At 35.0% G+C, this 16,472-nt stretch overlaps 1 protein-coding gene across 2 annotated transcripts in view; it reads right to left on the bottom strand.

Annotated features, from left to right (window-relative positions):
- The window catches only part of SETDB2 (SET domain bifurcated histone lysine methyltransferase 2), a 47,508-nt gene that overhangs the window by 13,309 nt on the left and 17,727 nt on the right, over positions 1–16,472 (bottom strand). For both annotated transcript variants that reach the window (XM_016205456.2, XM_016205457.2), the window contains exons 5-8: positions 16,286–16,382; positions 7,523–8,086; positions 3,962–4,078; positions 683–852 (exon numbers count right to left, since the gene is read on the bottom strand). In XM_016205456.2, coding sequence (XP_016060942.2) covers positions 683–852; positions 3,962–4,078; positions 7,523–8,086; positions 16,286–16,382 — 948 coding nt within the window. The remainder of the gene's footprint in view (positions 1–682; positions 853–3,961; positions 4,079–7,522; positions 8,087–16,285; positions 16,383–16,472) is intronic.

The following is a 16,472-nucleotide window of genomic DNA, read 5'->3' as shown; positions in this document are numbered from 1 at the left end:
CTAGACCAACACATTTCCTTTAGACTGGCTCTAGAGCCATGTTTCCTGTACCCTCCTCATTTCCTGGGAAACACAGAGAGTGAGGATCTTTGCCTCACACTCTGGGGTAACTGGTCAAGACTACTGGAAACTGACATGTCTATCCTGGGGGCTGTAGCCCTAAAGTCAATAACTGTACAACTGTACCACACTGGGTGGAAAGTTTTGCTCAGAATGTGGGAAATTCTCTGGAGTCTCTGAGATGGAGTATGTTGCCTAAAGTCACTGCCTGAATCACTACATGTAGGTATTTATTACAAAATTACCTTATTAAATTCTAATAGCTTAAAACATTGAATAAGGTAGTCTTAGATTGATAATTCAGGAATTTAGTTTTCCTATTTAAAAAGTTTTCTTATCTTACTCCAAAGCATTTGTAGCCATGAAGACCAAAAAAAAATGTGCCTAACACAATAACTCAAATTTGATCTCTGAGCCTTTCTTTTCGGGGCCATCTGGTACCTCCTAAAGCATCTTGTTCCTTTAGTACTCAATTTCCCAGGCACTTTCCTTCCCCTGATGCTTCTCATATATTGTTGCTCTTGTCCTTGCTATGAGATCTCAATAGCCCTGTGTAGTAAAATGGAGATTCAGAAGCGTACATCTTACTATACAGTAATTTGAAAATAAACCTTTGCTTTACCTGAATAAGTGCAAACGAATGTCCCTCTGTCAATGTCATCTAGGCAGCGCACTCCCCATCCCTTCTTCTCAGTTTTAAACACCTGTAGTCTCACTTGAAGTCCATGCTGAACAACTCGGTTTTGACACATTTGGCGATTACACTTGCACAACAGGCTGCATTCATAAATGCTGTCAATAAAATATGCAAGAGAAAATCAATCAGGTCAACCTGGCTGAAATGGATAAATTCCTAGAAAAATACAACCTTTCAAAGCTCAATCAGGAAGAGTCAGAAAGTCTAAATAGGCCGATAACTGCTGATGAAGTTGAAGCAGTAATCAAAGGGCTCCCAGCACACAAAAGCCCTGGCCCAGATGGCTTCACAGGAGAGTTTTACCAAACATTCAAAGAAGAATTAATACCTATCCTCCTCAAACTATTTCAAAAAATCCAAGAGGAAGGAACACTTCCAAACTCATTTTATGAGGCGAGCATTAGCCTAATTCCAAAACCAGATAAAGACACTACAAAGAGAATTATAGGCCAATATCCCTGATGAATATAGATACTAAAATGTTCAACAAAATATTAGCAAATCGGATCCAGCAATATATTAAAAAGGTCATACACCATGACCAAGTGGGATTTATTCCAGGGACACAAGGCTGGTGGTACAATATTTGCAAATCAATAAACGTGATACATCACATAAACAAAATAAAAGACAAAAATCGCATGATCATGTCAATAGATGCAGAAAAAGCATTTGATAAAATCCAACACTGATTTTTGATAAAAACTCTCAGCACAGTGGAAATAGAGGGATCATACCTCAACATAATAAAGGCCATATATGACAAACCTACAGCCAACATCATACTCAATGGGCAAAAACTAAAACCATTTCCCCTAAGAACAGGAACAAGACAGGGGTGTCTACTTTCACCACTCTTATTCAACATAGTACTGGAAGTCCTAGCCACAGCGATCAGACAAGAAGAAAACATAAAAGGCATCCAAATTGGTAAGAGGAAACAAAACTGTCATTATTTGCAGATGACATGATATTGTATATAGAGAACCCTAAAGACTCTACCAAAAAACAACTAGATTTAATAAATGACTTCAGCAAGGCAGCAGGATACAAAATTAACACCCAGAAATCGATGGCATTTTTATACACCAATAATGAACTCTCAGAAACAAAAACTAAAAAAAAATCCCATTTACCATAGAGACTAAAAAAATAAGATACCTAGGAGTAAACTTAAAGATGTAAAAGACCTTTACTCGGAAAACTAAAGGACACTGAAAAAACAAAAATAGAGGAAGATATAAACAAATGGAAAAATATAGCATGTTCATGGATTGGAAAAATTAACATCATTAAAATGTCCATATTACCCAAAGCAATCTATAAATTCAATGCAATCCCTATTAAAATACCAACAGCATATTTCACGGATCTAGAACAAACACTTTGAAAATTTATATGGAACCAAAAAACACTCCGAATAGCCACAGCAATCCTGAGAAAGAACAAAGTTGGAGGGATCACAATACCAGATATCAAGTTATACTACAAAGCCACTGTTATCAAAACAGCCTGGTACTGGCATAAGAACAGACATATAGCCTGGCCAGGAGTAGCTCAGCGGTTGAGCATTAACCTAGGATCCAGGTGATTGGGGTTCGGTTCCTGGTCAGGGAACATGCCTGGGTTGCGGGCTCGATCCCCAGTTGGGGGGCGTGCAGGAGGCAACCGATCAATGACTCTTTCATCATTGATGTTTCTATCTCTCTCTCTCCCTCTCCTTTCCTCTCTCTGAAATCAATAAAGGTATATTTAAAAAAAAAAAAAAAAAAGAACAGATATATAGACCATTGGAAAAGAACAGAAAACCCAGAAATTGACCCATGCCATTATGGTCAATTAATATTTTATAAAGGAGGCAAGAACATACAATGGAGTAAAGACAGTTTTTTCAATAAATGGTATTGGGGAAATTGGACAGATACATGCAAAAAAATGAAACTAGAACACCAACTTACACCATATACAAAAGTAAATTCAAAATGGATAACAGACTTAAATGTAAGAGATGAAACCATGAAAATCTTAGAGGAAAACATAGGCAGTAAAATCTCAGAACATCTTTCATAGGAATATATTTGCTGATACATCTCCTAGGGCAAGAGAAACTAAGGAGAAAATAAACATATGGGACTGCATCAAAATAAAAAGCTTCTGCAGAGCAAAAGAAACCATCAACAAAACGAAAAGGGAGCCCACGGCATGGGAGAACATATTTGCCAACGACACATTGGATAAAGGGTTAATATCCAAAATATATAAGGAACTTATACAACTTAACAAAAGGAAGACAAACAATCCAATTAAAAAATGGGCAAAGGAACTAAATAGACACTTCTCCAAAGAGGACATACAAAAGGCTAAGAGACATATGAAAAAATGCTCAATGTCGCTAATCAGAGATGCAAATTATAATCATAATGAGGTATCACCTCACACCTGTTCAGAATGGCTGCCATCAACAAGTCAACCATAAGTGCTGGCCAGGGTGTGGAGAAAAGGGCACCCTAGTATACTGCTGGTGGGAATGCAGACTGGTGCAGCCACTATGGAAAGCAGTATGGAGTTTCCTCAAAAGTTTAAAAATTGACCTGCCATTTGACCCAGTGATCCCACTTCTAGGAATATATCCTAAGGAACCCCAAACACCAGTCACAAAGAACTTATGCACCCCTATGTTCATAGCAGCACAATTTACAGCAGCTAAGATCTGGAAATAGCCCAAGTGCCCATCAGTAGATGAGCGGATAAAAAAGCTGTGGCACATTTACACCGTGGAATATTATGCAGCTGTATTTGGCACATCATGGAGGGAACTAGAAAGTATTATGCTAAGTGAAATAAGCCAGTCAGAGAAAGACAAGTACCACATGACTTCACTTATATGTGGAATATAATAAAATAAACTGATGAACAAAGTGGATCCAGAGACATAGAAGCATGGAACAAACTGAGGGATCTCAGAGGGAAGGTAGGGAGGGGGGTATGGGTGGGGAGAGATTAATCAAAGAACTTAGAGGTTTATAAGCATAACCCATGGACATAGACATTGGTATGGGGACAGCCTGGGGGTGGGATGGATGTGAGGTGGAGGGGATCAGTGGGGATAAAAAGGGGACATCTAATATTCTCAATAATAAAGAAACATAAAAAAAAAAAAAAAAAGATACAAACACCCTGCAACAAATCCTTAAGGTATCTTACCCAGTAGGTATGTGTCTCTGTAGTCTTTTATATTTATATCCAGTGATTATTTTATCTCCTGACAGGGGAGAAGTCTCAGCATTTCTTGCTGTCATTTGAAGACATGCACATTTTGTTCTAAAAAGGAAGGCAATGAATGGAGAAAGAATAAAAAAAGTACAAAGTTAAGAGACTGTCTTGATGAAAGTGTAAATGATATAGTTAAGGATGTTTATATTTAGGACAGTCATTTGCCTCATGGACAATTGAACTTCCTTCTTAAACAGACCTCTTTGAAAGAGAATATCTATCAAAAGTTTATAAATAATTATAAACTGGACTGTATCTCTATTTGCTCATGAAATAAATACATAAGTATATGAGTTTTCTTTAACTTTTCAAAATGAATTCCTTTCATTTCCTATTCAGAAGCTTGTTTATGAATATTCTCCTAGGTCCACTCTTCTATAATGGATAAACTCATGTGTGTCAAACTCATAGTTTTGCAGATGTCTTAAATTACCCTTTTTTCTAATGACATGAAAACAGATTGGGGAAGTTAATGCTGGGTATCTGGTTACTACAATTTGTTTTTTTATAAATTTGCTAAACAAGAAGCATGCAACCATAAAATTTTTTCCCCTCTATTTAAATGATTATCTAACATGACAGAGACTTATAACTTTACAGGAAGTAAGGAACCTGGGTGTCTCAGCTGTAAACTGGGTATATGACTACTGGCAAGCTGGTTAAACTCTCTGGATCTATCTCCTTGTTCAACAAGTGACTTTAAGGTCTTTTCCTCGATGATTCTCTTCTGTATTTTTCTGTATATACATACATGCATAAGAATGGTGGCTACTGTTTGTAACAGGAAAAAAAAAACAATAAAAAATTCATTAATTTGTATTCTATTTACAGATGTAGAAATCTAAAGCTGTTTTTTTATATGATTTTGTTTGCAAAGTTTAAAAATACAAGCAGTAATATAATTAGCACTCACATTTCTAACACACAGAATTAGCTGTCATCATTTTGTTTAGTCCTTTTTCCTATGTATATAACTTAAAACATACTGTTTATATGATCTTCTTTTAAAAATAAAAAAATTAAACATTACAGATAAAACTAAACTTCAGGAGGTTTGGTGCTATGTCCTTTATACTTTTAATTACATATAGATCTACAAATAATATATTGTATTGTGCTGTTTTTAAATATTTACTATAGTTATTATCCTACAACTTGCTTTTTATGTTTTTGAGACCCAAGCCATGTTATAAGCAATCTAGTTAACTCCTTTAAACTTTTCCATAGCATTTAGATATACAATTATGTTGCTTAATTAGTTGCTTGGTATACAATTAAGTTGCTTAAAGTTTTCAATATAACAAATGCTGCAATGAACATCCCATTCTTATACACATGTGTAAGCATCTCTAGAGTAGTATTCAAATATTTTTAACTATGACCCATGGTAGAAAATACATTTTCTTCATGATCCTGTACAAGCATACATATTTATGTATGTGTGCATGTGTATAAACTGAAACAACAGTGACATGAAACTTTACCCTTATTGTGTGTGATGCACTTGGGTATTTTTTGTATTATTTAATTTTAAAAATGCTAGTTACAACCCTTTAAATGATTTTACATCCCACAAACCTATAGCTTGGAAAACAATGTTCTAGATATACTTAAAAGTAATATTGCTAGAAAGTAGGTATGCACCTCTTCAATGGCTATTTCATTGTCTGAACACCGTACTCTCCCTGTCAAATGACTTTGAAAGGAATTCTAATTTTACATTTATTTTCCTTCAGTATTTTATGCTAATATCTCTTGTTTTATTAATTCTAATCAAAGCGTGTTATTAGTCTATTTTTCCTCTTTTCTGAGTTTTTGAAATTTACTCTTTACCCTAGATACTTTTTAAGTTGCATCGATATATTTAATTTTATTTTCCCTTCTTAGTCTTTAGGAGACTTTTTGGCTCTGAAGATTCCTGTCTTTTTTCAATTTGGAAAATTCTCAGCTATTGTTTCTTTGAATATTGCTCTTTTCTTCACTGCAGATGTTTCTCTCTCATTTTATCCTCCATGTTTTTTAACCTGTAACTTAATTTTCCCCATATCTTTATCTCTTTGCATTCTGAGAGATCTTAGTTTTTGCCGTGCAGTTCACTAATTCTTTCTCCAACTATACCAATACATTTAGTCCATCTAGTCCATTTTTTATTTCAATGGCCATATGTTTTATTTCCCATATTTCCAAGTGGTTCTTTTTTATATACCACTTAAAAAAATATATCCTTTTCTTGCTTTCCTTGTTTCATGGATGCTAATATTTTAGCTCTTTAGACACTTTAAACATACCTATTGTAAAGTCTCTTTCAATCAGATTCTATATTTATCTCTGATTCTTCAGGTGTGAATTCTATTTGTTGGGACTCAAGCTGCCTTCATGGTCCTAAATTCCTTTGTGTGCTGTGACTGTTTAAAATCATACATTCAATTGGGTTTAATCCAGTGTGTTCTAAAATTACATATACTCAAATTATTATGTTTAAAAAGTCCCTTAAACTGACCATAAAGTAAACACTGTCCAACAGTCAGTTGTTTTTTTTCTCCAGTACTGAGAAAGATTGAGCTTGGCCAGATATAGCTGGATTATACTTAGAAGAAATGTTTAAAAAATATAAACTTATTTTTAAGCAGAATTAAACTTGGCATAGTGACAGGTTTCCTCTATGACAGGCCTGAAGGAACTGAGCCAAAATGATGTAACAGCAGATTCATACATCTCATCTCACATTCCAACTGTCAGGATGGTGAAAACTACTATCCATACTATTTCTTTCTTTTTACCTCTCTCATTATTTTGCCCAGTATAGGAAGCTAAATTACATTAAATTAAATGCACATATAATGAAACTCCATTCTATATATGCATACCTACAAATACATGTACATTACACACCCTTAAAACAAAATGATTTCAAAGTCCTAATACATTAGAACATGTTTTCATTTTTTTAATGGAATGTCAATGTTATGATCAAGAGAGTACTAATTACAAGTACCATTAACTTTCTAAAAAAATTGCAAGGAAATGATTTATAAAAGTAAAACACAACATGTAACATAGTGGTTAAGACCATGGGTTCAAATTGTAGCTCTTGAATTTGTTTGCCCTATGATCTTACAATTGGCTTCTCAATTTCCTCATTTGTGACATGGAAATAATATTACTACCTCATGGAGTTGTGTGAGAATTAAATAAGAAAATATATGTAAAGCAACTGTCACAGTGTCCACACTGTTATATGGCAATAACTATAATTATAATTATGACACTAGCTTAAAGGAAATACTCATCCTTGGAGGAAATAATTTTTAAATTACTATAATAGCCAGTGAAGAATTCTTTCCCATTGCCAGTAAGAGAGTGTATTTTTCCATTTTAGATTCTTAGCGAAGAGTTTTATATAGATAGACAGACAAACTGATACATAGCAGGACTTAACAAGTACGCCTAACATTCAGAAGATTTTTTGCAATGCCATGTTATTCTACTCACATGTCTACGCAGCCCTCAGAACAGTCACATGAATCAGTAAACATGTTGGAAAAGCTGTTTAGGTAATATGCTCGTGGCCACATAGTCTTTCTGTACTTAAAATGTGGAAGCTTTCTACTGTCAATTTCATTACAGAAAGAAATGGGCACCAATTCCACTCCATTGCTAATATCCAGATCAGAGACAATTTCTTCCTGCTTTGGGTAATTCCGAGTCAACTGAACATAGGTATTGAAAGAAAAGTTATCTGTAAATAAAAAGTTACACTCTGTCTCAAGCAGGAAACGAAAAACTTCCTTGATGTTTCGAAGACTCCTTCCACAAGGGGTTTTATAACTCACGTGGAGTGCTGAAGAATGAGAGTTTGTCTTTGCATGACGTCTTTGGAAGTGGCATGTAATTGGTAGCTGCAGAGGGTTTTCTCCCTTGAAGCTTAGTGGCATTTTCATCAGACAAGCACCAGAGCAGTCATGACTTTGGTAAGATAAATTCAAAGATGATTCTTTTCCTCTAAAGTCTGCAGCTTTATTTTCCAGAGGGGGAATTTCCTTATTTTTTATAGCTCTGTTAAAAATCAATTATTTATTAGTATCTCAAATTTACAGTACAATTCCCCATTTTTAAAAAACACTGCACACTAAGGTGGTAATTAGTTCCTATTACTTTCTTCTTAGACAACACAAAAATATGCCAGACTCTGATTATACTACTATGTTCTGCAGCCATATAAAGGTATATGCCTCAAAGGTTTTTCTTCACCCTCCAGACATTAAATATGTGATTTTTTCCCACCAATTTTCCCACTGCATGTCCAATAATTCTGTTCAATTCTGACACTATCTACCTGGAGTCAGTATCAGATCCCACAAGTACTATAAGACTGTCCCCATTTCATATGCAAAATACAAATCCTAGGTATCCATACTTTTAACTGACCATGGGGTTCCCACAACCCCCTCCCTCAAGTTTGATAGTTTGTAAAAAGACAGAGCTCAGGAAAACACTTTAATTACTATTACCAGTTTATAATAAAAGATAGAACTCAGGAACAGCCAAATGGAAGTGATCCATAGGGCAAGATAAGTGGGAAAGGGCATGGCACGCTCTCTCCATGTGTGCCTCCCTCCCAGCACATCTAAGTGTTCACCAACCAGGAAGCTTCCAGAACCCTGTTTAGAGGTTTTTATGGAGGTTTCATTACATAAACATGACTGATTAAATAACTGACCACTAGTGATTATCTAAATCTCTAGCTGTTCTCTCCTCCCTGGAGGTTGGAATGTAGGGTTGAAAGTTTTAAGTTTCTAATCAGGGTTTAGTCTTTCTGGTGAGCAGGCCCCGTATTGAATCTAACTAGGAGCCCCTCACCAAAAGTCATTCCATTAGCATGCCAAAGATACTCTTCTCACTCAGGAGGTTCCAAAGGTCTTAGAAGCTATGTGCCAGGTATTGAGACAAAGACCAAGTATCTATTGTATCAAACCTAATTTCAGAATATTCCAGAGAGCTGGGATTATAGCTGTAACATTTTGCTATAGCACTCAGCAAACTTAAGAGTTATTTAGAGGATGCACTTAATAAATAGGTGAGGAAGGTGACATTTTCAGGCATGCTTGATTCAAGCTTTCTGCCTACAAAAAACAGTAAATGCTAGCCAAAAAATAATTCATTCATCGAGAATCCTTTATACTGTTTGCCTTAAACAACTGTTACCAATGGAATTTTTTCCAAAATATGTGTATCTGGCATCATAGTGATAAACCTGAAAACGGTAAATTTCTAGGAGAAAATAGGGCAGCTACTGATTTTAAGAAAAAAAATATATATATACGTGAAAAGATTCCATATATACTTGGAACTTAGATTTCAATCTTTCAAAAAGAACCTCAGTTTTGTTTTATGTAATATTTTCTATCTTTAGGTGTCTTCATTATAAAAGTAATAGAGGTATCTTAGAGATATTTTTATACTAGATAAAGCAGCACTGTCCAACAGAACTTCCTGCACTAATAGAAATGTCTTCTATCTGTGCTGTCCACCGGAGTAAGCTGCTAGCCACCTGTGGCTACTGAGCACTTTTAAATGTGGCTAGTGCAACTGAAGAACTGAATTTTAAATTTTATTTAATTTTAATTATATCACAAATTTAAACAGCCATGTGTAGCTAGTGGCTACCATATTCAATGTATAGATATGAGGTTCCTCATCCTTTTTCTGGTTGTATAGTAACCCTCTGCATAAACCCCACAATTTATTCAATTAGTCCTCTCCTAGTTTCCAATCTTTTGCTATCATAAATCATGACGTTATGAAAAACCTTGTACAAAACAATTTCATACATGTAAATATATCACTGTAGAATATACTCCCAGAAGTGGAAGTACTAGGTCACAGAGTAAATGGATTAGTAATTTTGTTAAGACTGCCAAATTGCTCTCCATGGAGTCAGCTCCCCAGCAATTTATGAGAGTGCCTGCTTCCAGAGCCTCATCCATCAATGGCTCTTGATGCTTTTGAATTTCTGACAATCTAACAGGCTAAAGGATCTACATTTATTTATAAATCTTTTAATGTTAGAAACGTGTTTCCAATTTTTCTCTATTATTACTTTGATGAATATCCTCATACATAAAAACCTTGACCAAATTCCTGCTTATTACCTTAGTATATATTCCTTTAAGAGGAATTACTAGGTCAACAGGAATATACATTTAAAAATAACTTTCTATTAATAAAACTTTCAAAATACACATAAGAGTAAATTTTTCTCATAAAAAAAAAAGACTGATATATCGGGACCTCATATACTTGTGAGAACTGCAGAACTAACCTTTGGCACATAACGACTCGGTCTGAACCCCTGCACTAAGAAAACCAAAATCTAGCAAGGCTTCTAGTAGCATAAGGCCATGTCTCTAGCATGACCCCAGCCCCCCAGTAAAATGCCTGACTGAGGAAGCTCAAGGCTGCCAGGAGAATTTACTGTTTCCTCTAGCCAACAACTGAAGATACACTCCGACCTTCCTTTCTTAGAGCATTTACTAAAGAGAGTTTATAACTGTAAACATTCTTCCTTCCTTCTGAGAGGTGTATGTATCTCCCACAACTCAGGAATGTGTTTCTCAAGGACCTGAAAGCCATTCCTTTGAAAGGCAATCATCAAAAATGATATGGCTCTGTCTTCCAGTCTCTGTGGGAGATAGCTGCCAGTTAGCACACACAGCTGGCCTCAAGGGTACTCACACTCACCAACCCTTTATAATTTTTCACTTGAGCCCCTGCTCTTCCTCCCTCCTCCATTCCCCTTAACACGCCAGTCACCTCAGCAGCATAAATCAGAATGGAGCTCACCTCTTTCCTTTATTGTCAGTAGGTACTAAATAAAATCTGTTTTCACTGCTTTAACTAATAATGTCTTTTATCTTTGACATGGTACTAACTTCGATACTAATCAACATTCTGCCTATTTTATTCCACCTATTCACCCCACCTCTTGCCCCATCCTGAAACACATTGGAGTTTTAAAGCAAATCCTAGACATTACATCTTTTTTTACCTGAAATAATTCAGCATTCATTTCTAACAAGGCTTTTTAAAAATATATAATCTCAATGACCCATTTTCACATTTCCCTGATTGTCATAAAATTTGTTTGAATCAGAATTCAAACAAGTCCCACACATTCTATTTGATTCAGATGTCTTTTATATCTCTTTAACCTTAAAACAGTGCCTCTTCATTTTATGACATTTGTTTGTCAAAGTTAAATAAATTGTGTCATTTGTCCTGTGGCATTTCCTGCATTCTGGAATTTGGCTCATGCCTTTTTTGCGGTGTTGCCATTTAACTCATTCCTCTATCCATTCTATTTCTGGTAAATCAGTAGTCAGTTCAAGAAGCTTGATTAGATTCAGGTTCAATTTTGGTGCTGGGGGGTGTAATAATTCATAGGTAGTGCTATAAATTTCCTATTGAGTCAAATAAGGTGACACACAATGTTCACTTTCAGTGATGTTAAGATTTGTAAGCACGTTAGGGTGTTTTCAGCCAAATCCATCCATTATTTGAAAGCTCCTCACAAATCTTTCACTTAACAGGTTTGTCATTTACTCACGAACACTATCTAGGCCAGTGCTACTCAAGGTGTGGTGGTGTCCATCTCCATTGGATTGCTATCTATTCATGAAAAGTACAATAATTGAAAGCTGCGAAAGTTTAAAAACTTTTACAGCAATCTGACATTGCCACAACATTTTATTGTCTTTTACAAGAGTATTGGTCCTCAATAAATTGAAAGTTTAAAAATTCAAACACCTGTTCTCACCACAGTTAGTTTGAGAGCACTGCCCTAAGTCCACTGTTTCTTGGGGGATGGGGGGTTGAAAAAGTAACAATCTTCTTGTTCTATCATCCCTAGATTTTTCGGGATGGAATTTTTTTATAATGAAATTTTCCTTATCAACTAAGATTATTGTGAAATACAGTTAATATAGGCAAGACAAGATAAATGCTTGATTCTTCTTTTAAATATATCTTTATTGATTTCAGAGAGAGGAAGGGAGAGGGAGAGAGAGAGATAGAAACATTAATGATGAGAGTCATTGATTGGCTGCCTCTTGCACGCCCCCTGCTGGGGATCAAGACTGCAACCGGGGCATGTGCCCCGACAGAATCGAGCCAAGATCTCCTGGATCCTAGGTCAATGCTCAACTGCTGAGCCACACCAGGCCAGGCTAAATGCTTGATTCTTTTTCTTTATTTTCTAGTATTCAGAATGATGATGAGTTGTATCCTAGCAACTACCAAAGTGATTGATTTTGAAAATATTATGAACTAATGTTTTTATATATTTGAAGTGTTTAAATCAATTACAACGATTATTCCTTTTGATGTTCAAATTGTGCCATTATTGGGCAGTGGGAGCTCCTTCAAGTTTGGTTCTGCGTCTTTCAAACACAGCTGGTAGTCTTGGATAGCATTTCTGCTGTCACAAGATGTCCCAGGTTTGGAATCTGCCATTTTTCTACAGCAGCGATTTTCAACCTTTTTCATCTCATGGCACATATAAACTAATTACTAAAATTCTGTGGCACACCAAAGAATATATTTTTTGCCAATCTGACAAAAAAAGTAGGTATAATTATGATTCATTCACACCAGACAGCTATTGTGTTGGCTGTTGTCATTTTTTTATTTGACAATCTGGAAAGAGGTCAGTGCCCCTGACTAGTCAGGTATTGTATGTTTTAAAAATTCTTGCAGCATACTGGTTGAAAATCACTGCTCTACGGAACTAGGATTCCACTTAACGACATTTAGAGATCACAATCATGGTGCTAGGAGGTACATACATTTTAATCAATACAGACTGCCAAACTGCTCTGCAAAAAGGCTGCGTCAATTACACTCTCATAAGCATATATGAATGTTAGTCTAATTAAATATTATTTTAAAATATTTTAATCAATTTGATAGATGAAAAATAGTATTTTATTACCTCCTTAATTTGTTTTTCTCTAAAGAGGGAGTTTGAAATTAAGTTGATGTTTGTTGGTCTTATATTTTTCCTTTGGTGAACTGTCTGTTCATATGCTTTGTCCATTTTCCTATGAGGGTTCATTCATTCACGCACTCATTCATTCATTCATTCTTCCATCAAAGATTTCTTGAGTGCTGACTATGATCTCAAGGCGCTTATATTCTAGGCAAGTATTTATAATAAAGTGTAGATAATGTTATGAATGAAGCCATGATACCTAATGTAAATGGAAAGAGATCTAATCTTTATTATTTGTGTGTGTGTGTGTGTGTGTAAGAGTTCTAAATTAATTTTTCTACAGTTTGGGAGTCCAAATCATCTGGAATTTAAAAATATATTTTTTTATTAATTTTTAGAGAAAGAGGAAGGGAGAAGGAGAGAAACATCAATGTGAGAGTGAAGCATCGATCAGCTGCCTTCTGCATTGATGTGGGAGGCAACCCATTGATGTTTCTCTCTCTCTCCCTCTCCCTCCCTCTTTCTCTAAAGTCAATAAAAAAATATTTTTTAAAAAAGAAATGAACTCTATTCATCTTAAAGATTGCAGTGGACACATTTGTTTTCTGTTCAGTCCCTTATTTTGTCATCTTCTTTGGGAAAGATGGCCATTTTAATTTCAGTATAGGCAAATCTGTTGGGTCATGTATTCATACTGGGCTATTAATGGTCTCTCTCAAAAATTTATTCCAAGATATAAAAAAATATCATGAGGTAACACTCACAGTAGAAGATCATGTTGTGTTTAGCCGGGACAGATTTTGTTAGACTGTGGGAACAGAAGAACCAGCTGATACCATACAGAGAGAAGATCTCAACAACGTGGAACCTCAGGTATTGACTTTCCAGTTTCAAATCTAGTCCCCATATGGCCTGCTGTGTTACAGTTTCTGTTCTTGAACACCTATTTTATTTATATGTGTGTGTGTATGCACATGTATGTTAGGAGTGTGTGTTGTCTTTTCAAAAATAAGCTCTTTTGGGTGTTTATGTGCATGTGAGATGAAAAGCCAATTGGCTTAAATTCAACCCTAGGTCTTTTGGCAATGGGGCAAAGGCCCACTTTCACCATGTATGTTAGCCAAAGCTACATACCTGGTATATCTCTAATGAATTCCACTATTTAAGCTGGCTGTGTGTTCTTAACAAACCAAAGTACTTAACTAAGAAAAAAAATCTAAGCCAGGTTTCCAAACATCACCAAAGTAGTTTTTTAGAGAGAAAGGAAGGGAGAGGGAGAGTGAGAGAGAGAGAAACATCGATGTTAGAGCAAAATATCGATGGGCTGCCTCCTACACACCCTCTACTGGGGATTGAACCCGAAACCCTTCAGTGCGTGGGACAATGCTCAAACACCTGAGCCACACTGGCCAGGGCTAAATTTGTTTTTATATGTACCTATGTCATAGCTAACTTATATGGAGTGGAAATTAAATTAAAATCAAGAATAAAAGAAAGCCAGTTTCCTACCAGATCTAAGATTTTCACTCTGGTTTGCCATTGACAAATTACATGACATTGAACAATTGAGCTGGGGTTGAGAACATGTGGCTTAAGCTAGTCACCATTTAGTTTGACAGTTTGCCTATGTGACTACTAACCTACTAGAGGTTTAACTACGAAAAAAAGCAAAACAAATAACAAACTCATAATCTGCAGAGGAAATACAAAAGAATTATTTAAGCATAATTCTGGTCAAGAATGAAATGTGGTCTTAGAATTCGTAATGGTTAAGGAAGAAAATCCTGAGCTGAATTAGACATGTCCCTTCATATGCAATGATCTCAGTCAAACTTTGTTTGAAACAAGAAGACAATCTGTTGGGGAAAGACTGTATAAAGTTAACTGATAATAGAGAGACAGAGCAGCTCAGAAACAATATGCCTTTGTCTTTTCTACCTAATAACTATTGCTGCTGCAGACAAAAATGAAAAGAAGAAACTGAAGTCTGTGACAGTTAAAAAGGGGTCCTAGAATGCTACTTTATTTAAACATATTTAAGATTTGAGGCCCCAATAAATTAAATCTCAAGGTCCCGACACAATTTTAAATATAAATGAAAAAATTGGAAAAAGTACTGCCCTGATTTTTTTTTTTTTAAAAGGGAACATTCCAGAAAGTACAGAATGGTTAGCTTAATACTGATCCCTAAATCAACTCTTGCATTTAAGCTTAAAATATATCTAAATATAAGATGGAGAACAGTTTGCTTGGAGGTAATTTACATAAAAAGAATCTATTTTAGTGATTTAGAGTGATTTAATTTTTTTAAAAGGTAATAAAAAAATTTATGCTATATATCAGAAAGTCAGAATTCAGCTATTGAAATGGCCAGTTAAAGTGTTTGAAAACTGTGAACTTAAGCTTTCTCTGAGAGTTTTTGATGAGCCTTTTAGACTCAAACTGCAATGACCTCTCTAATATTTGTAAATACAAATCATATGTAATAGTGTCAATCTACAACTCTCATAAACACTGAAAAGAAAAAGAAGAATTCTATATTGACAACTTTTTTTGTTACTTTAATATGAAAGTACAATCAACTTAATGGCTTATTTTCTAAAGATACTTTTTGGCTTTTTGTAATTCTGTTCCCCACCCTAGCACAAAACATTTTCAGAAACTTCCCTTTAACTAGTACTTGAAAGTTTTAGTACAGGCGTTACCTACTAAAAATAGAGACTAAATGTCAGAGTGTCATATGTCCTCCTATACAATTCTACTGAGGAATTCTGCTGAAGAATCTTTACTGAAATTAGTGGTTAAAGAAGAAAAGGTCAGAAAAGTTTAGCCTATTCTCATAAAATTTCTGACACTAATTTAGAGCTGTTATGCATTTTAAAAACTGAACTGATACTGAAAGAAATACTTTTGACCCTTTTCAATACTCCACTTTAAAAGAAATAATCCAGGAAAAAAAAATTTTACTTAAAAAAAACCCACCAATTTGGTAGGTTTCAATATAATAACATATAAAGACATCTTAAGCTAAGTTTTTTAAAAGACTTGATTACCTAAGGATATTAACAAATAAATAACCTATTAAGGGACTCATGAACCTTTATCCTACATAAAATACTAAAATTTACAACTTTTAATGCTTTTAGTGGGAAAGAATCTATTGTGATATAGACTATCTACTCCTCTGTCAAATGATTAGCAAGAGTAAATCTCTTTCTGGGAGCAAAAGCATTAACAATAAAAATAAATTTAACTGATACACATACAGATCTGTACAGTCTTCTGGAAAGGAGTCTTCATATGATGTAGACGGCAATGAACTTGATTTGTTTTTCTGTTCATTCTCAGTCACAGACTTATGATCTACATGAAAAAAATACAAACATGAGTAACAAATACACCAATTTAAAAATCATTCACTGTAATATCTAATATCTTTATTAACTAGAGATA

The sequence above is a fragment of the Miniopterus natalensis genome, chromosome 2 (assembly GCF_054644295.1).
Source record: "Miniopterus natalensis isolate mMinNat1 chromosome 2, mMinNat1.hap1, whole genome shotgun sequence".
Lineage (NCBI taxonomy): Eukaryota > Metazoa > Chordata > Mammalia > Chiroptera > Miniopteridae > Miniopterus > Miniopterus natalensis.
Note: the sequence above shows the minus strand (reverse complement) of the source record. Positions and strands in the feature narration are given on the sequence as shown.